At 46.7% G+C, this 22,115-nt stretch overlaps 2 protein-coding genes across 3 annotated transcripts in view; one reads left to right on the top strand and one right to left on the bottom strand.

The window, feature by feature from the left end:
* The window catches only part of LOC144772324 (uncharacterized), a 517,545-nt gene that overhangs the window by 415,384 nt on the left and 80,046 nt on the right, over positions 1 to 22,115 (top strand). The gene's annotated exons all lie outside the window — the stretch shown is intronic.
* The window catches only part of LOC144772326 (uncharacterized), a 124,577-nt gene that overhangs the window by 60,315 nt on the left and 42,147 nt on the right, over positions 1 to 22,115 (bottom strand). For both annotated transcript variants that reach the window (XM_078656567.1, XM_078656568.1), the window contains exons 3-4: positions 19,305 to 19,415; positions 8,485 to 8,595 (exon numbers count right to left, since the gene is read on the bottom strand). In XM_078656567.1, coding sequence (XP_078512693.1) covers positions 8,485 to 8,595; positions 19,305 to 19,415 — 222 coding nt within the window. The remainder of the gene's footprint in view (positions 1 to 8,484; positions 8,596 to 19,304; positions 19,416 to 22,115) is intronic.

Here is a 22,115-nt window from a genome sequence, read left to right as displayed (position 1 = left end):
AGTAACTTGTTTTCTTACTCCAGTATTGGAACTTTGATAGATTCACATGCTTGAATCAGAGTAGCTAGCAGTAAGTAGCACATTTTATTGTGCCTGAAACGGACATAAGCCAGAATGCGACTTTAAACTGCACCACGTATATGTTTTGTCTTAAAACTCGCAGGTATTGCATAGCCTAGACATATTCTTTGGTAACAACAACATCTATTAATTTTAAAATATGACAAGAAACAGACAGTTACATTAAAATGTGAACATGCAATGAATAAAGGAAGGAGGGATGGTAAAGAGGGCTAACCGTCACGGGAAAAGGTTTCTCAGCACCGCTTGTCCCACTGCCACATCCTTATCCGCGGCTGCATCCAGGCAGTAATGTCTGGTGAAGGTGCGGGTACTCTTCCAGGTGGCTGCCCTGCAGATATCCTAGACAGGTACCCCAGCAAACAAAGCAGTGGAAGTAGACACTGCTCTCGTAGAATGAGCACAAACTTGTGCATTCAATGGCTTCCCAGACGCCTGATGACAATATTGAATTGCACTGGAAATCCAACAGGCAAGTCCCCTTATGGATAGAAGACAACCCTTCCTGGGTGCACTAAAAGACATAAAGAGTTGCGATGACTTGTGGAAAGGTTTCGTTCTTTGCAAATAGAATTTGAGACAGCGCTGGACATCCAGCAAGTGCAGAGCTCTTTCCGCCGCAGTAGTTGGTTCAGGAAAAAAACTTAAGAATTAGAGGCTCATTCAAATGAAAGTCTGATGGCACCTTGGGTATAATTTTCGGATTAGTTCTGAGGACTATCCGGTCATCTTTAAACTGCAAGAAAGGTTCCTGTATGGTGAGAGCTTGTATCTCCCCAACTCTTCTGGCCGAAATGAGTGCTAGTAGTAGAGCTACTTTCCACGATAAGAAATTGAGATCCGCTCTGTAAATGGGTTCGAAGGGCAGCTTCATTAGTTGAGATAATACAGTATTTAGCTGCCAGAGAGGTGGTGGAGGAGGAAAAGTATGAAATAATCCCTTCATGAATTGTTTGATGAGTCTCTCAGACCACAACGATGAAGTTCTTCTGTAACGCGATATAGAGACCAGATGCACTCTTATCGATGCATGCACTAAACCAGATTTTGCTAAGAGCAGAATATATGGGATGATCTCATGAGCTGCCGAAGGATGAATATTAAACTCCTGGCACCATATACAGAACCTTCTACATTTCATCCTGTATGTTTTGTTTGTAATTTCAGCCCTAGCATTTGACAAGATATCTTTGCATTCAGATGAAATATTTAAAATGTCGAAATTCAGAGTGCTAGACATAGTGATTTCGGATCTGGATGAAGTACTTGTCCCTGTGACATCGTCATAAGTGTAGGTATTGGCTGAAGGTGAATTGATGAGCCTCCGACAGCAGAAGAAGCTCTGTGAACCAGTGTTGTCTGGGCCACCATTGGGGCTATCAGGATCATTCTGCACGGTTCTCTCTAGATCTTCGTCAGAATGCGTGGCAGGAGGGGAATCGGAGCAAAGGCGTAGGCAAAGACGCCCGACCATGCCATCAAAAACGCATTCCCCCAAGACCCCCGTTGGTGAAGCCAGCTTGCGATGAACCAGCATTTTTTGTTGCAGGCTGTCGCGAAGAGATCCACTGTTGGTTTTCCCCACCTTCTGAAGACGTCTTATAGTATTTCCTGATTGATCTCCCACTCGTGGTAGGTTGATTTGAGCCTGCTCAGAGTGTCCGCCTTGACATTCTGATCTCCCAGAAAATGTTCCGCTTTGAGAGATATTCCATTTCGAACTGCCCATTCCCATATATTCTGGGCTTCCTGAGACAGGGAGAGCAATCTTGTACCGCCCTATTTGTTGAGATAGTGCATTGCTGTTGTGTTGTCTGTCCTGATTGGTACAGCCGATCCTAGTCTCTGCAGGAAAGCCAGCAATGCTAATCCCACTGCCATGAGTTCTAGTAGATTGATGTAAAGTTGCTGTTCCTGTAGCTTCCAACGACCACTGACCTGGAGGCCCTGAAGTAAAGCCCCCCAACCTTCTAGGGATGCATCAGTGGTAATAACCAGCATAGCTGGTTCGGTAAGGAAAGAAAGGCTGACTGAGATATTTCGTTGTTGGGTCCACCACTCTACTGCTTGAACCATTGCCGGTGTGATTTTTACAATGTCGAAGGATCCCACTGCATGACCCCAGTGTCGATCCAGTTGTTCCTGCAACAGACGCATTCTCAATCGACAGAAAGGAACGAGAGGGATGCAACAGGACATTGTTCCTAGTAGCGACTTGTAACGGCGTACTGAAAGACACTCTCTTTTTGCAAATGTCTTGGATAGAGAGATTAGTCTTTGTTGTCTATCCATGGAAGGAAATGCCTTGTTTACTGTGGTGTCCAGAATCGCTCCCAAGAACGTGAAGTTCATCGCAGGATGGAGGGATGGCTTTTCCGTGTTCAGAGTCAGGCCCAGCTCGGCAAACAATTCTACACATGCCACTGTTGACAACTGAGCCGATGCTCGTGAAGGCGCTTTGATTTACCAGTCGTCCAGGTACGGGAACACCTGGTGTCTTTGTTTCCTTAGACCAGCCGCCTCTGGAGCCAGACATTTTGTGAAAATTCTTGGGGGCGATTTGAGGCCGAATGGCTGTACCTTGAACTGGTAATGGTCTTAGGCTACAGCAAACCAGATAGTGCCTGTGGGAAGGATGAATTGGGATGTGGAAATGCACATCCTGCAAGTCTAAGGTGGTCATATGATCCCCTGGGTTTAAGAGCAGCAGAATGTCTTGGAGGGAAACCATCCGGAAGGACTGCTTTTTGAGATAAGTATTTAGAGTTCTCAGATCCAGAATAGGAGGCCATTGATGAAAAAAAATTCTGACTATGAAAAAACAGGAATAAAATCCCCTTCCTCTCTGGGAGATTGCCGCTGGTTCTATTGCTCCCTTTCAGAGCATTGCCGGAATCTCCAAGTGCATGGGATGCAGATGTTGGACCTCTTGACATGTTGGAGGAGTACAAAGGGGAATTTGAAGGAACTCTAAAGTATGTCCAAATTGTATTAGATTGAGGAACCATCAGTCCGTAGTTATATTTTGCCAATGATGAAGATGATAGGAAATTCTTCCACCCAGTGGAACTTCTGGAGGGGGAGGGATAAATGTAGGCGGAGCATGAAGGTTGTCATTGTCTTCGCGATTTGTCCTTTCCTTGAAGACCTCCTCTTCCTCTAGGGGCGGATTTTGAAAAGCCCCCTGCCTGTCATTGACATACTGTTGTCAGTATGGCTGGGAAGATGTAGAGTAGGAGGGGTATCTTTTCTGTTGGTATCCCCTCTATATGAAGTTTGGCCTCTTCCTCCAGCTCCTCGAAAGGGCACCTTCTGGTAGTGCAGTGTCCCCAGGGCCTTCGCGGTATCTGTATCTTTTTTGATACTCTGTAGCACAACATCGTCAACATGGTTCCCAAATAAGGCTTCCCCATCGAAGGGAAGATCCAAGATCTTATTCTGGACCTGCGGTCTAAAAGCTGTTGCTCTCAGCCATCCTTGATGGCGCAACACTGACGCCCCTCCAAGCGATCTGAACGCCGTGGTCGTGATGTCCATCGCACAATCAATGACTTCAGCCGAAGCCCTTTCTCCCTCATGAAGGATCTTTCTGATCTCCTGCCTACTATCCTCTGGAATCAGGTCTATGTAAGGCGTCAGGTCACACCACATCTGCCTATCATATCTGCCCAGAATGGCAAGGGCATTCGCAGTTTTGACCAGAAGAGCTGACCAGGAAGAAAACCTTTTTCCTGCATTATCCAAGCATCTACCCTCTCTGTCAGGAGGCATTGTAATAGGAGCTGATGGATTTTTGGATTTCTGATGAGCAGCCTGGGAAATGAGAGAGTCCGGTTTGGGATGGCCCACTAAACAAGTTGGATCGTCCCCTGGAGCTTTATACTTCTTCTCCAGTCTGGCGAGTACCGCTGTGATCGTCGCTGGTGTCCTCATGACCTTAAGGCCTTCCTCCCAAACATGGCTAATGATCGGGATAGCTCTAACTGATTTCCGGTGTGGCTCCTTGAAATCATATAAGAAACTCAGTTTGGGTAGTTGACATTGGAAGTTCAAATCTTTTTGCTGCTCTTTCCATCAAATTATGGAATCCGTCGATGTCCTCCGGAGGTGTATCAATCGCACTGGAGGGAGTGAAGAAGACGAAGGAATAAGGTAGTATTCCCGTTCCTTGTTGGGGTCCGTTATCTCTCCCTCCTCTTGGTCATCATCAATGGTGACTGGATCCTGTTGAGGCATTGGTTGAGGTGATCTTGGCAAGGGCTCTGGCAGTAACTCCCTATTTCTAACTGGAGTACTCGGAATGGGGCATGGGTGCGGAGCAGCTAACGGTACCTCTTGAGATTCTGGAGTTGGTGGGAACCTCTTTCTGTAGTCCGCCAATATAAACTGCAGGTCCATCAATAAAGAAGACGGCATCAATTTTTCAGCTACTGGTGGGAAGTGAAGCAGTAGGGCTCTTATTAAGGAGAACCCAGAGGAGTTATTACAAGAAATTTGGGTATAAGACGCTTGAAGATGTATGGTATATGTGGAAAACTGTTAAACAAATCCTAGATATACCCACTTTTCATCATAGTACACCATCCTGGAACTCAACACTTGTTCCAAACCTTAGCAGGGATGGAGCGTGGCGACACTGGGAGAGTCAGGGTATTGTGGAGCTGGGGCAAATAATGATTAGAGATCAATGTAGAACACTTGAAGAACTTAGGCAACACTATTCATTACAAGGTTATCAAGAGTTTAAATACTTGCAGATTGTCAACAGAATTAAATCAATTAGGCCACGTATCACTTTGTCAAGGAGATATGAATTATTCGAGTATCTGAAGTCGGGGGGTCATAGAATTAGGGAGATATATAAAATATTTATTGAAGCATCAATGGACGATATGGGTAAAATGGAAGCTGCCTGGTCCAAAAAATTGGGGGATCCAGAAGTTGATCTTGATAAGGCTCTAGCTATGGATAAAAGGTTTCTGCGCTCCTCGAATCTTAGGGCCCAACACTATAAAACTTTATTCAATCTATACTATACGCCGGAAAAATTATTCTCTTGGGGGAAAGCGGCAGATAGCAATTGTCCCAGATGTGGAAATGGTCCAGCTGACATCATACATATGTTCTATGGCTGCGAAAAACTAAAAAGCATTAAAACTGAAATAGAGCGGTTTCTAGAGGGGCTGCTAGATGTCAAAATTAATCTATCCCCAACCCTGATAATAATTGGATGTGATGTGAAACTAAATATGCGCATTGAGGCCGAAGCTTTAGTTTTCATCTCTGTAGCAATCCTTAGGATCTTAATTAGTGCAGCTTGGAAGGATATAGAAGCACCTACGTTTCAAATGTGGATGTGTAGAATGTTGGGTATCCATAACATCGAGGAAGCACTATATGAATTAAAGGGAGCCAAGACAAGGGAAATGGGTATGCGACTTTGGGCCCCAGTAGCTGCCTGGAGGACAGCTAGAGTGTAAAATCAATGACTCATTGGTATTGTAGTTATTTAACTTGTCTATTATTCTTTTTATTGATGGTATATTTCTATGTATCTATGTATGTATCTATGTATGTATTTATGAATTTGTAATTTACTGGTATGATCTCTCAATAAAGTTAAAAAAAAAAAAAAAAAAAAAAAAGACGGCATGCCAACCATCTCTTCCTGGTAACCCCGACGGTATTGTTGTTGGGGAGGGTATTGATACTCCCCGTATTCCTCCTCAAAGCCATCGCCCTGACATTTTACATGTAATTGTGAATGGCTACTCGCATAGCCTAAAGGGCCTTGATCCTCCTCCTCTGAATCCTGCTCCTCCAGCAGGTATGATGATACAAGAGGTGTAGTCTTGCTCGGGGAGGTGAATTCTGGTGTAATTCTCCTATTCCTGGCCACTTCCAACTTCTCCTGTGTTTTTCCCCTCGACGACGAGCCAGTCAACGAGATCGCTGACGTCACCGTCGTCATCGACACCAACAGTAGTGCCTTATCCAACGTCGACGACGTAGTCACCGACATCGTTGTTTTCGTCGACGATCCAGTCAACGGAGCAGTCGTCATCATCGGCGATACCAGCGTCGAAAACCGGCATTGATACTGACATCGTCAACGGAGAGTCATCAGTCACAGATCGTGAAGTTTTCTTCGTCGATGATCCCGTCGACGAAACAGATTTTGTTGATTTTACCTCAGGAGGCATTGAGGAAGGCTTCTTGAAGGATTTTTTGACCTGAGCGGGTGATTTAGACGGCTTAGAACCAGTCTTATTTGCAGCCTTATCCCCCGAAGCATGTCCCTTACTCTCCTTTTCTCTATCTTGAGGAGATTTTGAGGGACTGCGCCCAGAAGACCTATGAGTGACCTTTGTTGAGGGCCTTCTCAGGACGCTCCTCTGAGGAATGAGTATGAGATGATTTCTTCCTCTATGAAGAAGAGGATGCCTCATCGCTATCACTGGAGATAACCTCCTTTCTGGCCTTAAGCTTTTGAAGCCATACCTTAGGGTTTTACTCGAACAGGTACAACATACCTTACTGTCTTCAGCTTGATGGTCCGGGTAAAGACAATAAATGAAGTCGGAATGAGGGTCATCGGTGTAGATCCTCTTCTTGGAACAAGTGACACAGGCTCTAAACAAACCCTTTTCCTCTTTTCCAGACATTCTCAGGTAGAATTAATTATTAGTCAGCAATGAAGATGAGATCAGCAGATGAAATTCACAGGAAAAATCTCCAAATCTGAAGTAGCAAGAGAAAGTTTGAGCAGAGCGCAAAAGAGACTCTCTAGCACAACGTGCGGTAGAAAATCTGAGGGGCTAAGGTTCTCTCAGGAGTGTTCGAGAGGGTGAGAGGTCCAGATTGGTTCAGGGAAAAGTTTAGCCTCTTTTACATAATGACTGTTAAGGGCTACAAAATGGAAATGGGCCTAGGCCTTCTTTCTGTTTTGTATTTATCTAAGCATTGCTTTTTTATATATTGGGGGCTCCCATCTCGATGACGGGGAATGATTCAAGCATGTGAATCTATGAAAGTTCCAATACTGGAGTAAACAGATATATCAAGACGAGGCTGCCCAAAAAAAGTGGGATAAGATATAGACACCATGGAAGACCTACAGGGTCCTGGATTGACCTCATGGAGATCAAAAGTTATTGTAGGGCCGATAACCATGCGTTGCTTTGGGGAAAATGTGTGGATGAATCGGTTTCGCTGATGATAACTTAATACTACCAGGCAAGTGTGCTGCTGTTTTGACAGGTCTAGCGAAAGAGAGACATAATGATGGCTCTTTTCTGCTCTTAAGGGCCTTTTAAGAGTTTCCCTTATCTCCACGGGGAGACATTGGGATGGAAATTACGATACTAGACAGTTTCTCCCTATGAGATAACATGGATTACAAGTTGTTTTCCTTGGAAAAGGAAACATGTGCAACTTGGAAACTGGGCCAAATTCTGCATAGTATCCCCCTTCTGAAGATAACAGTCTCAAATCTGAACATTAACAGCCTACTTGGAGCAGATGTAGATGCTCCGAGGCCTATTTCACTTTCCAGTGGACGGGTGGAGGGGTAAGGCATTCTTTTTCTTCACCTGGGGAGAGCTTCTTCTGCTACCCCCATGCTTACATAGGAGGGCTAGGAGGGGCAGTGCACAGCAGCTGCCTACAGCAGCGTATCTCCAGTGATTGTTCTTGGTTCAGTGTCTCTGGGCCTGTAATGATCAGGTCCAATGGTAATTAAGGTCTTGGAGAAACACCAAAACTTGTAGTTACCCAGAGCAGTATCCCCATCGGGATACTGCTCCGAGCAACTAGCAAAAGGTCTCTAAGTGGTGTTAGGAACAAGAAGGCAGACGAGGATCAGAGGTGCTCCTTTCAGTGCTGAGAGTCAAAGGGGGGCACATGCAGGAAGAAGTGATGGAGACCAGAGGGGGGCGAGAGGGTGGTGTTGTAGTCGTGATCCCTAAATGTTATCAGATATTATAAATTTTATCAGATCTGTGAAAACTCAATTATGACACAGAGGTAATACTTTGTGTAACAGTCTCCCAACACAGGGGCAAAATGCTTCACAAAATCTGTAATTAGAAATGTAAATATTAAATGCATAATGCTTATGATGGTGTTGCATTTCTTTTTAATGTACAGGACTTACATATTTTCAAATAAAAGAACATGGGCAGAAATAGGTGCAGTGGCACAAAGGTGAGGGGAGATTGGGGACATGGACATTACCGGGGGGGGTCAAGACTAATCCAATACAACCATTGCAATAAGAGGGCAAAGAACTTCAGAGATAGTTTATCAACCACAAACTCTACACCACGCAAAAATAAGCCCCAATAAGTGTCCGATTGCAATTGAAATACCATTGGGAAATACTATAGGGCGCCATTTACTTGCCTAAAAGATGATCGATGCTCAGCGGTGCCTGAGAGTCATGATGATTGATCAAACACTCTTCTGCCTCGTCTTTGACATCTGATAAAATAAAAGATCTGATATCTGTCATTCCTGCAGAAAACACAAATATATATATTTTTTTAATAGAGAATGGGGAAAAATGAAACTGCAGTGTTTGAAAGAGAGTCAAATAAAATAGAAGACAAAGAGGGGAGGCAGACACTCCTTGTAGAAGACTGACAAGTAACTCACCGTCAGGGTCAGTAAACGTTAACCCTCTCACTGCCAGGATGCATGCGAACCTCTTTGCTGGAGCTTTTTTTTAATAAAATAGGCAACAGGTTGTTCAACACATCTCTCTTTGGGCCCCATACAAACTATATGGGCACATTTCAGGCTATGTATTGGAGAAAAACAATATCAGTGCATCAGGAAGACGTATGATAAATGTGGAGCTATTTTCAGTAAAAAAAATATGCATAACATTTTATTGTTTTTCTCAATGGAAAAGCATAAATCCTGGCAAGCTATCCAAGTAAATGAGGCCCTGAATGTATGGAGTCCAGCGATTCCAGATGTGCGTGGGTTTTGCGGGGAGCGTAGTCTAGAGAACAATCAATTGTGAAGTATTAGCACGGATAATGTAATTGCGCCATTGCTGTTAATGCAGAACAAAAATGGGCAACCCAATAGACCCTTGGAGGCTTGGTTAATCTAAACGATTAGGTAATAGTGCAAATATACAAAATGAATTATCTTTAAGCCCCGAATTGGTGGCTTAGTACAAACAAATGTCAAAAATAAATTATTTGCTTAAACGACGATCACACCCAAAATTGAGATACACTCAGTAAGGAAAACAATACTACACAGTGTATACTTCAAAGAGTCAAAATATATAAAAATGTCTGTTATATAAAAGGGTACAAACTACAATTCACAATAAGACAAAAGTAACTGGAATGAACATTCTTTCTTATAGATCTTTGTATCATGGATACTTTTGTCATAGCCCATTACACATATTGACTAACAGGAATAACATCCTTGGCTATACAAGAAAGCTTTCCTGAAGAACTAATGACAAATTGGGACTGGGCTGGCCGCTTGGAGAACAAAAGTTGTTGTAGAACCAATCATCATGATATGCAACATCGGTGCTATGGGGAAAGCTACTGATCAATTTGTTTTGCTAACTATATAAGATGTAGGACGCGCCTACATCAACACCCGGCTGACATTCCACCAACTGACCAGAGAGCTCTGATCCTCCAGCCTGGCCCTGGCCCACATCCCCACACTCGTCGTAGCCGCTGGGGAGCCCGCTCTTTTTCCTACCTCACCGCCAAGTCCTGGAACAACCGACCTCCACCTGCATACCACCATAGACTTGAAGGACTTCAGGAAGCAGCTCAAAACGTGGCTTTTAGACTGCCATCACCTGCCGACCGAGACTCACATTACCCCCAGTGCCTGTTAAGATGTTTATTATTAATGGGCAGATACAGGCTGTTACAGTAATCCAGACGGGACAGAATGAGGAATGAGACAACTGTTCTGACACTTTCTTCCGTGAGGAAGGGTTTTATTTTCCGCTGAGTTCTCAGGATAAAAAAACTTGTTGACACCACTCCGCTGATGAGGGTGTTATCCACGATCATCCCCAAATTAACTTTACGCACAGGGCCCTCTCACTAGGCCACCAAGCTGGAGACCAGAGGTTGGGATTATTCCCCAAAAAATCAACTCTGTTTTGCCTTCGTTCAACTTCAGGCAGTTGGCAGACATCCAGCCAGTTATTGCTACCATGCAGTCATGGAAGCTGGGGGTCTTTTCCGCTTCTTTGCCTCTCAGCAGGGATAGCACGATTTGAGTATCGTCTGCGTAGGAGGTTAAAAATAGCCCAAAAGATCTTACGAGGTCAGCCAGTGGTTACACATATATATTGAAAAGCGTTGGGCTAAGGGAGGACCCCTGTGGGACTCCACAGGGGAGGGAGAACGGTTTAGATCTGTCCCTTCCTAGATCTACTGTTTGTACTCTGTCGGCCAGGAAAGATTTCAGTAGATTCCAGGCCACAACCTGGACCCAGCCTTCGATAAACGACCCATCATTACATCGTGATGGACCGTATCGAAGGCTGCCCACAGATCCAGCATGATCAAAATGGCTGAGCCTCCCTGGTCCACCACCTCACAAACCTCCCCTGTGGCTTTGATCAACGCTGACTCCGTACTATGTCCCGCGAGGAAGCCATACTGAGAAGGGTCCAACGTGTTCTTTTTCTCCAAGAACAAACTTAATTGTATGTTCATGGCCTTCTCCATAATTTTAGCAGATAAGGGGAGACGGGAGCTGGGTCTATAGCCGTCAGGATCACTGGGATCTAGATTAGGTTGTTTACTAAGTGGCAGAATTGAGGTAGTTTTCCAAGCTATAGGGTAGTGACCTGCCCCATTATGAGGTTAAGTAAGGAGTTAGGGTGTTAGAAATGACATTCAAGGAGATTTTAATTACCGCAGCCGGACAAGGCTCCTTAGAGGAAACAGTTCTGCACCCCATAAGCAGATTGGTAACCTCCTCCTTCACCAATGGGGTGAAATTATTAAACGTGGGAGAGCTGGTGGTTACCATTGACCCGGTTGCCAGATCACTGGCCTCACCCTGTCGATTGTTGATGGAGGAGAAAATGACCTCAACTTTGTTCAGAAAAAAAGAGCCTAGGGTATCACAGAATTCTGGACTGCTATGAGTAATAGGTTTGGGGGGTTCATCAGGTTGGTCACTGTTCTACAGTGTTCCTTCGCAGAGGATTTAGCTCCGGTGATCTGTTCGGAGAAATCGGCCTTTTTTGCTTCCTAAAGTGATTTTTTATAAGTTTTAAGACTAGCTTTATAAACTTCCTTGTTGGTCAAACTGTACCCCTTTCTCCCGAGCCGCTCCAGCCTCTTACAATCTGATTTATGCTCCTGTAGGTGCTGAGTAAACCAGGGGTCGGAGGGAAGGCCATGTCTGGGGGAACACCGTTTGACAGGGGCCAGTCTGTGACAAGCGGCATTGATCCAATCCTCATAGGCCGCTGTGGCTTCCTCTAGGTTAGCGGGAAGATTTGGTACCGAGTCTATCAGGGCTTTATCAAAATTGGCACTGTTAATATTCTTCCAGGCCCGTGTAGCTATCTTTTTCCTGGGCTTAGAGTTGGATACTTTGATGAGTGACAGAGCGTGAGCGAAAATGATGGCAGCGTGATCTGTCCAGGGAAGTGGCAGTATATCCAAAACGGAACGGCTGGAGGAATTTGTAAAGATTCCGTCTAGGGTATGACCAGTGTCATGAGTCAGGCCTTCTACCCGCTGCATGAGGTCCACTCCCACCATAATTTGCATCAGTCTTGAGGTATCTGGGTCGGTGGAGTCCTCAAGGTGGAAGTTAAAATCCCCAAGAATAGTAAGAGCTTTGGCACAAAGCCCCTCCTCCAGCAGTGAGCCGAAGGATTCCAGGAAACCACCTCTAGGGCCTGGGGGTCGGTAAATGAGCATAAATTTAAACATATCTTGCGGCGCATACCGCACGCTGACTGACAATGCCTCACAGGCTGTTTTGGAGGCAGCCTCGAATGAGGGCACTAGGCTCTTTTGATAGATAACAGCCAGGCCCCCTCCTTTCCTTAAAGGTCTGTCCAGCGTGTGACAAAGGAAGTCTGGGGGAGAGGCTTTAACAATATCAGGCCCAGTGGCACTATCCGTCCAGGCCTCCATAATGAAAGCCATCTTGATGTTGTGTTCCTCGATGAGCAGGCAGCATTCCAAGCTGAGTTTAACCAATGATCTGGCATTTAAAAGAAGACATTTGAACTCCGGCTCAACCATCGGCTTCCCTGATCCCATTTTGACACTAAAGGGACATTTACAGGGAAGCGCCAGGATGTGGGGGAGTGAACAGTGGCAGTCAATACAGTATTTCGCTATGGCCGCAGGTTTAACATAAGGCAGAAATCTGGGACAGCATGCTGTGCCCCCTAGTTGGCCCAATTTCCTCAAGGTGTCACTGGAATAGATCCGGCGGTCTAGCAGCAAATGCAGAGCATTTGCTTTGGACCACTTAGAGGGGAGTGATCTTGATTTGTCACAAATGGGTAAATTGATTTGTGGCCTTCTTAATGTGAGGTCACTCCCTAAACACTCCACAGAAATCCAACTCCTGATCGAAATGCATAAGTTGGACGTCCTGTTTATGACTGAGACATGGACTGATGCAGGGCTGGATCTCGAGCTGGGGTTAGCATGCCCTGCAGGGTATAAAGCATTCCATAAACCGACACCCAGTGGCAGAGGGGGTGGTACCGGGATCATATTTAAAGACTCCTGGGATTTCGCTCCTCTGGACATGGATGAGGTTGCACATGTGGAAATTATTGTTTTTTTGTTGACAGGACTGGGTGTATCCTGACGGGCATGGTTTGTTATAGACCCCCGGGGGCGGTGAATGCTCAACACCAGCAGCAGCTAGTGGACGTGATAAGTAATCTGACTCTTACCCATCGTAGACTGCTGCTATTAGGAGATTTTAATCTTTGGCCTAATGGGAAGATGGATACTATCTAATAATTTTATTCAGTCCTCTGCCAACTTGAATTTGGTACAACGGGTCCAAGAAGCAACCTACATAGCAGGACGTGTTTTGGATCTGGTATTCTCGGAGGATAACTTGGTCATAATGGGTAATATTTTACCAGTTGGATGGTCCGATCACCGGGTTCAATTTCGAGTGAATCATGGTAGAAGGACCAGGTCCACCCCTATAGAGAAAAGGGGTGTTCTGGGTAGGGACTGGAAGGCCCTAGTGAGGAAAGCTAAATTGGCCCTGCTATTCCACATAGAGTCTCTTTTCGACCCGGGGAAGGTGGTGGGTGAGAATTATATAGCTCTCTGTGGGCGACTAACCAGCATAATCAATCAGCTCACTCCCCTGAAGAAGATCAGGAAACGGGGGAAACCCTCTGCCTCGTGGTACTGTAGGAATTGAGATCCTATAAGTTACACTGCAAACGGGCTGAAAGACAGTGGAGATTGCATTATGCTAATGATGACAAAGCCATTTGGAAGGAATGCTTAGCAATATATTAAAAAGAGATAGTAAACACCAAGGCAGCATACTTTGCAGATCTTATTCTAAAATCTCCAAACAGTGCCAAATGTGTTTTTAATATACTGAGAGATATGGCCAATCCTGATTGTACGAGTAATAAGATTACTCCGTCACAAGAGCTTTGTAATGGCCTGGCAGCTTTTTTTCAGGATAAAACCAACAGGATCATTGAGGGTCTGAAACCAGACACACCACTAGGCACCTGGGAAAGGGGGGAAACAGGACTAGCTAACTTAGTGGGTGTTGCGAATGTTGGGCTGGAGCCAGGGAGGCAAGGGATTACCCTTGACTGCTGGGATCTGCCTACGGAGGATGAGTTTGTCAGGGTGGCAATGGGGGTCTTGTCTGGCTCTCCACTGGTTCCCATCCCCCCCAAAAATTGGAAAGAGCTGGGCTCTGAGATCTTTCCATTGCTTCACCAGCTGTGTAATCAATCACTCAGCAGTGGGGTGGTTCCATCGTGTTGGAAGGAGGCAATAGTAACCCCCTGCTTAAGAAACCCTGATTGGACCCCGGCTGCCTCGGGAATTATAGACACATTTCACTCTTACCGTTTCCTGTAAAGATAGTGGAGCGCATGGTCAGCCGAGCTCTCTCTGGCTTTTTGGAAGGTAATAATAAGCTGGGGGAAGATCAATTTGGCTTCCGGCCAGGTCATGGGACAGACAGCGTTGGTTACTCTGCTGGACAATCTTCGAATGCGTGCGGACAGGGGGCAATCTGCGACATTGATCTTGTTGGACCGGTCCGCCGCATTCGACACAGTGAACCATGCTGTCTTACTGGCAAGACTGGAAGAAGTGGGGGTGACAAACGTGGATCTGCGATGGTTTCAGTCTTATCTGGCAGGTAGACGGCAGGCCGTCGCTTTGCCCCATTTTCGATAAGATTTTTTTGCCAATAAGCATGGGGTCCCTCAGGGGTCCTCATTCGGTCCCATTTTATTCAATGTTTATATGCGGCCATTGCTGGATGTTATTAAAGCCAATAATATAAGTGTGTTTAATTACGCTGACAACACTCAATTGATTGTGTCCTTGGCTGGTGACCATGTAGACTGCCAAGGAACATTCCATAGGTGCATGCGTGAAATGGCGTCTTGGTTGAGAAAGAACGCTTTGCAGTTCAATAGTGTGGGCAGAGTGCCAACAGTCTTGCCATCTGACTTCTGGCCCATTCCTACAGACACACCTCCGGTTCCTGTGAGCATGGTACGCAATCTGGGGGTTAGCTTCAATGAGAAGCTTAACCTGGAATCGCATGTAAATAAAGTAGTTAGACACGGTTACATGCTCAGAGGACTCCGTAAGGTATTACCACTATTGCCGCCCCAGGTCAGAGGCTTAGTGGTTAGGAGTGTTGTTCTTAGCCGCCTGGATTATTGTAATGCTTTGCTACTGGAGTCCCCGAGTTAATTGACCTCACGGCTCCAGAGTATCCAGGCGGCAGCAGCAAAACTTGTTCTTATGAGAACGCGCGGGTCTTCCACATCTCAGGCCTTGGCTAAGCTGCATTGGCTCCCGGTGAGACAAAGGATATTGTTCAAGTCCTTGTGCATTGCCTTTAGAGCGCTTCACGGACTTGGACCCAAACCGCTTCAGGCTAGGTTTGGATGATATGTACCTGCACGTAGGTTGCGCTCTTCAGCAGCTAATCTGGCAATCATTCCGAGGAGTATGAGATCTACAATGGGAGGACGAGCTTTCGGTGTTACCTCGAAACCGGTCCGGTCCTCGGATGCTTGATTCCGGTCTGGGAAAGGTATGGCTGTTGTAGTTCGGACTGGACTGTTCCCATGGGGCAACAGGGTCAGAGCTGATTTGCATAAAGCCATTATCTGACCCAGGGTGGTGTGGAGTGCAAAAAAACGATGGATTTGGGCCCAGATCTTTTGACTGGGGGAGTGTGTGACATTGATCCACATTCAGTCCATCACTTGTTGTTTTTTGCATTCGGCGTAGCAGCAGCACGCTTATGGAATAGCCTCCCCCCGGAATTGAGGCAAAAACAGGATCTGCTGCTGTTCCGAAAGAAAGTCAAGACTTGGCTTTTTCCCCAGAGTATAACCAGCTGCGTTTTTAACTTTTTTACTGTGTCTCAGCGCCAGGATGCCCGTAGGGTTACAATGCGCTTTATAAGTGCAAAATACATACATATATGCATTCAGGGTTCCTGGCCCCAAGCCCGGACGGTCTTGTTTCTGTGGAATGGGAGCCAGTGCAGTTCTATAAGTGTGGGGTGATGTGGGTGCGGCGACGGAGGTTGAGGATGAGTCTTGCTACTGTGTTTTTAATGGTCTGGAACCTGTTCATGAGGTTTTTTATTATTCCTGCATAGAGTGTGTTGCCGTAATAGAGTCTGCTGGTGATCAACCTTTTTGTTGTTGTTGCTGCATAGGAGCCATTTATAGATCTTTTATTGCATCCGAAGGATGTGGAATCAGGTGGAGGTCACTACGTTAACTTGGACTGTCATGTCGAACTTCTAGTCCAGGATGATTCAAAGATTTCTTGCGTGGGTGGTGCGGATGGGTGAGGGTCTGAGGTTAGTTGGCCACCAGGTCAACAATCCAGTTGACGGCGGGTCCTTGTCGGCCTGTTTTGTGTAGTCTTTTGATCAGAGTGGAGTGGGAGACCGCATCAAAAGCTGCGGGGTTACTATGTCTCCACTTTCGAGGATCAGCCTGATATCATCCGTTGCTGTGACGAGGGCAGTCTCTGTGCTGTAGTTTAGCCAGAACCTGACTGCATGGTGTCCAGAAGCTGGTGTGTGTTGAGATAATGAAAGATGAAGCGACAATTTGTATGTTGTGCTGGGCCTACCGAGGGTCTCTTTAGCATGTTTCCAGACATCCGGGAACATCTCAGAAGTGATGGAGGTGTCATGATGTAGGTGAGACCTTCTCTGACAGGGGTAACTCCAATGCTGTAGATGGGATGGGGGCAGGTGGGCTGAAGGAGCCCCAGAGTGAATGATTTGAAATTTTGTAAAGCGATCATATGCCTGGAGGTGTCTTGGCACTAACTCTTGTGGCCACCAAGATGAGGACCAAAAGTAAGTGTCATGCCCGAACAACATTACCTCTGTCCTGAAGGAGCTTAATGTAAGGCAGTGACTGCCCAGCCAATCACTAACTGCAGACATGCAGTCTCGAAAAAGTCTCATCTGTGTTATGGTATGATTTAGAAAATGATACCACTGTTTGGGTATAGTCAGCGTGGGACACCAACTAAAACCCAAATGATTTAATTAGAGCAGCCAGAGGAGTAAGGTATACATTGAAAAGTGTAGGACTTAGCGATGAGCCCTGTGTTACACTACAGGGCAGTGTATATGGTTCAGATGTGAAAATCGCCAAGATTAACAGACTGTGTCCTGTTAGCCAGAAAAGAACAAAACAAGGTCAAGGCTGTGTCCTTAATCCCCATCTTCCTCAACCAGTCAATCAAACAAGTATGATAGACAGTGTTGAAGGCCGTGGATAGGTACAACAGGATAAGGGCCGCTCTACCGTCCCCATCGAGTATGGATCTGATTTCCTAAGTGGCCACAATAAGAACTGTTTCTGGACTGTGACCACTTCGGAACCCAAACTGGGTCTTTACTAAAAGATTATTTGACTTAATAAATGCTGTCAGCTGTTTATTCATACCTTTTTTGGCCAATTTGAGCAGAAAGGGAAGTCTTGATGTAGGGCGATAATTGGTAACATCTGGAGGATCAAGGTTGGACTTTTTTTATGAGTGGTAAGACTGAGGCCTTTTTTCAAAGCATTGGCAATACACATGTTAAAAACATATTCTTAAGATTGTTGTTAGATGTTCTGCAATGATATCTGGAACAAGCTGGACGATAGATGGTGGGCATCTGTCTACTGGAGATCCTGACTTTGTAGTATACCAGCTGTTATGTTTCTTCTATTCTTCTCTGTGTATTGTGTTTGAGGAGTGCCAGGGAGTTGTCCCTTTTTGAGATCCACTCGTCCGACTGTTGATGTTTTAGTGTAAGTTATTGGTAGGGGTTGATTGATTCAGGTGCAGGATGTCCACCCAGATGGACTCCTGGATGCTGCTCCTACTTTGCTTGCCCAAGTTTGTGGTTGGGGGGGTCTCACTAGGTCGGGGATGCTGAAGTTGGTGGGGTCGGTCCAGGTGAGTGACGTGGTTGAGGTGATTTCAATGTTTTTGAAAATGTGAAGAAAGGGTCGCTGGAGTGACTGGTGGAATATGGGGGTCTAGTGACATATTGTGTAAGTTCCAGGTTTTGTAGGCTCTTGAGGAGTCCGGTAGTGTTGGTATCACTTTAGTCTTCAAGTTTGAAGTTGAAGTCTTTAAGTGAGATGCAATTGCTGAAGTCGCTGGTGAAGATGAAGTCAGCTATGTTGTTGCCGAAGGTGGCTCTAGGTGCCGGTGGTGCGTATATGTGGGTTACGCTCAAAGTGTAGGTTGCTGTAGTGTGCTGCAGTATTGATTTGTCTGCTGCTGATGCTTCTGTACTTTTCAATAAAAAGAGGCTAAAAAAAGAAAAGATATTGGGGAGATGGCTCATGTCTGCTCTTAGGGACCTATTTGGAACTCCCCATATCTACACAGAGAGACCGGCCCAGAATTTACTTATCAGTTGGTATCACCCCATGAGATAATGGGGATTACACGTTTTCCCTTACACGGGGAATAAGATGTGCAATTTGGAATATCAGGTCCAATTATGTATGGTCTTCTGGAGAAAACATGTTCAAATCGGTCAACATTTAGAGCCTGCTTGGAGCAGGTGGTAAATGCTTTTTTTATTTTTCATCTTTTTTTTGCCCATGGGCGGTTGGAAGGGGTCAAAAGCAAATCAAAGGGAAGACATTCTTTTTCTTCATCGGATGGGAGCTGTTTCTGCTCCCTCTGTGATTACATATGTGGGCGGGCAGGGGCCATGCACAGAGACAGCTTGCAGCACCACATTGACGCAGTTCCGAATCCATTCTCTCCAGGCCTGGAGTTTGAGGACCAGATAGTTACAGGCCGCTTCACAGCAAAACTTGTTCTTAACTAGATTGGTATCCCTAACGAGATACCGCTCTTGGCAACTTGTAATAGGTCCATTAGAATTCTTAGGGACAAAGAGGCAGAAGAGGATCAGGGGGTGGTTCCTGTCAGTGCTGAGAAAAGGGGCCACACATGTAGGACGAAGTGAGAGAACCCGAAGGCTGTTGAGTGGGTGGTGTTGCAGTCATGACCCCTAAAAATGCTTTGGAATTTTATCAGAACCATGAAACCCCAAACATGACACGCAGGTTATACTTTGTTAAACAGTCTCCCACTCCAGAGGGAGAGTGCTTTACAAAACCTGGAATTATAAACGTAAATTATGAATATGTAATACATATTATGGCTTTGCATTTATTTTTTGCAATTGCTGTTAATGCACAGGACTTGCATATTTTTAAATATAACAACATGATCAGCAATAGGTACTATGGTATAAAGGCGAGTGTAATTGGGAACATAGACAGCACAGGAGGTTGGCATGACTAATCAAATACAAACAAAGCAAATCGGATACAAGAACTTCAGAGATAGTTTATCTACCTCACACTCTTGGCCATGCAAAAGAAGTCCTAATAAGAGCCCGATTGCAACAGAAATACAATTGGGAAATACTATCAGGTGTCATTTACTTGCCTATAAGATTATCGATGCTTTGCTGTGTCAGTGAGTCTTGCTGATAGATCATATAGTCTTCTGCCTCTTCTTTGACATTTGACAACATATGTGATTTGATAGCTGCCATTCCTGTAGAAAACACAAAAAAAAGTATTTAAAAATAAAAAGGAGAATGGGGGAAAATGAAACACGAGTTAATGAAGAGCCTCAAATAAAAACACAGAGGGTAAACTGGAACTCCTTGAAGAAGACTGAGAAGTGCCTTACCATCAGGATCAGTTGACTTTAACACTCTCACTGCCAGGATACCTGCAAACCGCTGTGCTTTTAAAAAAATAATAATAATTTAACAGGAAACAAGGTGTTCATGAATACATCCCTCTGGGACATGGCCTAGCTGGGAATGGAGTGAGATGTGCTCTGTCTGCTCTCTAAGTCCTCGTCAACCTTCCTGCAGCTTATTCGGGACTAGGGTGGCGGTCTTTCAGCCCTACTGCGGGGTTGGAGGGGCACTGGTGAACTCCTCCTGCATTGTGGGGCACTGTCCAGGTAAACAATTGGCACCCCGGCACCAGCACTGCAGCTTTAGAAGCGAGGCCACACCAGCCCGGAGCCCCTATTTCGAGGAGCTGGACCGCAGGTGCGGCAGAGCAGGAGTCAAAGCTTTGAGACCACCTTGTAGGAGCCTTCTGGTATAGCCCCGGGAAAGCTGCGAGGTGTTGAGGTGGGAGCCCGGAGCGCCTTGCCTCACGTTGGCAATGGGGCTCCCGCGATCGTCACTACCCACTTTTGTGCTCTGCCATGGAGCCACCATTTCTCTGTAGCAAGACCTACTGCATGAACATGCACTTTGTGGCCCGCGGAGCGGGAGGTGTGGCTGAGAGGACAGGGCTCCCTTTCAGCTCACCTGGTGATCCTGTGATTGGCTGCTTCAGGAGCCCATTGGAATCTGCTGCCCTCCGACTCCTGGGTTTCCGCAGGCGGTTGCACCGGCCCTTCGGTGCGGCATGTGACTGCAGAACCTCGCAACCGACAGCGCTAATGTGACACACAGCCACCAGAGTGGACGACCCTGTGAAATACCGGCAATGCGGGGTGGGTAGAACTGCCCACCTCACTTGGCTGCTCTGTACCAGTATGGCAGCTGAAACGCAGCTGGAGCACGCCGGAGTGGTGGCAAAGGTGATGGGAAGGCGTTAGATGTGGAGCACGTGGGCCTGGTCTGACTTCCAGCTGGGAAATTGAATCCTGGCAGGATAGAGGGTTCCCAAGATGCCCTTGCCAAGGTGTTCCAGGCAAAGTATTTCAGGTGCACGCTGTTGGACCACGATCCACTGCAGTTGTGGTTGGTACTGGGTAGGAGCAGACACAAAATCCAGACGTGGCGGTTACCTGTAGAGGCGCCCAGAGATACACCACTATGTACCTCTATCACCTAAAATATTGTTTCTTATTTCCAAAACAACAATGGTTCTGCATCAGGACCAGGGATCGATTGGGATGCATTTAGTTTGTTTTAAGGGGACTTATGATCAAGGCAATCTATGGTACCACACAATCCGGCACAATGAAATAGCGCGACTAGAATCGGTCAGTGGCAGAGGCCAGATTAAACTATAGGGAGAAACTAGACAGCCTGGGAGCCAATGTCAATAGGGAACATATGGCCAGATGGGATGTGGAGGGCGATAAGGCTGGCAGGGTGTTGGCATGACTGCTATGCTCAGATGCACCAAGGAGCCCAATCATGGCCATAAAGGATAGCATGAGACGTGTAGTCGGGCGGGGGTGTGGCTTGGGCGCCGATGGAGACGGCGGCGTGAGCCGATAGCTCCGTGCCCGATCCCGATATTTATCCTCTGGAGGCATCCTGTTTGTATCTCAAGTTAACGGAGCTTATATCAGAATGCCAGGGGCATATTCCGAGCCCAGAGTCGCGGCTGTCGGGGGCTCCGCTGTGCCGTAGGAGCCGCTTGAAGTACCGGTGGAGCGGAGGTGGGACCAGCAAAATGGATATCGTCTGCCGGGTCTGACCAACGCAGGTAAGGTAAGCCTGCTGCCGAGTCATTAGGGGGCCGGAGCTGGCAAGTGACGAGAGCGCGGAGCGGACAACGGCTGGCGGCTGTGCTCTTGGGATCGACGGAACTGGAGTGGCAAGCGGGTGGAAGCGGACTCGGACTGGCCGGACGGAGACTGAACTAATATGGCGGCCGCTGGGAGCATTCCCTGAAGAGATCTGCGTTCCCGAGACTGCAGCCAGAGTATTATCGGCTGGCTCACGGCGCCCGTAGAAGCTGGGCAGCAGGGTGGTGCGCCTGGCCAACGGCTGTGCTGCGGAGCCTAGAACCCGTGGGTTGCCGACACGGTCGTCGGAGCAGAGGCAGGAGACCGCCGTTGGTGGGACGCTTGGAGGACCCCGGCGTCTCCCGGACGCTGAAGGCATACGGAGTGCGAGAGGGGAGCGCCGAGGACGACGGACGGCTGGTGGGCGTGTAGCTTCTAAAGCCCTGGTAAGTGCCTGGTTTCGGGCCTGCGCCTGGCGCTGCGGAGGTGGGGGCGGGGCAGGCCTGCGGTGCTGCACGAGCGGGGAATGCGGGGATGCAGCTGCCGGCATGGGGACAGACATGCCCGGAATTGAGGTGAATGTTGACCCGATAGGCCGTCTTGAACTTGGCCATTGCGGGGACCGATAAGACACCGCAGTTTGATATTAACTGGAGGTGCCTCTCTCTGTCGATCTGCTCGCGCCCTGAGCCTATGAAGAATGCGAGCACTTTGGCACTGTGAAATTGGGGCACTAATAAGGGAGCAGTGAGTGCGGAGTGTCGA

The sequence above is a fragment of the Lissotriton helveticus genome, chromosome 8 (assembly GCF_964261635.1).
Source record: "Lissotriton helveticus chromosome 8, aLisHel1.1, whole genome shotgun sequence".
NCBI classification, from domain to species: Eukaryota; Metazoa; Chordata; class Amphibia; order Caudata; family Salamandridae; genus Lissotriton; species Lissotriton helveticus.
This window is presented reverse-complemented; position numbering and strand designations above follow the sequence as displayed.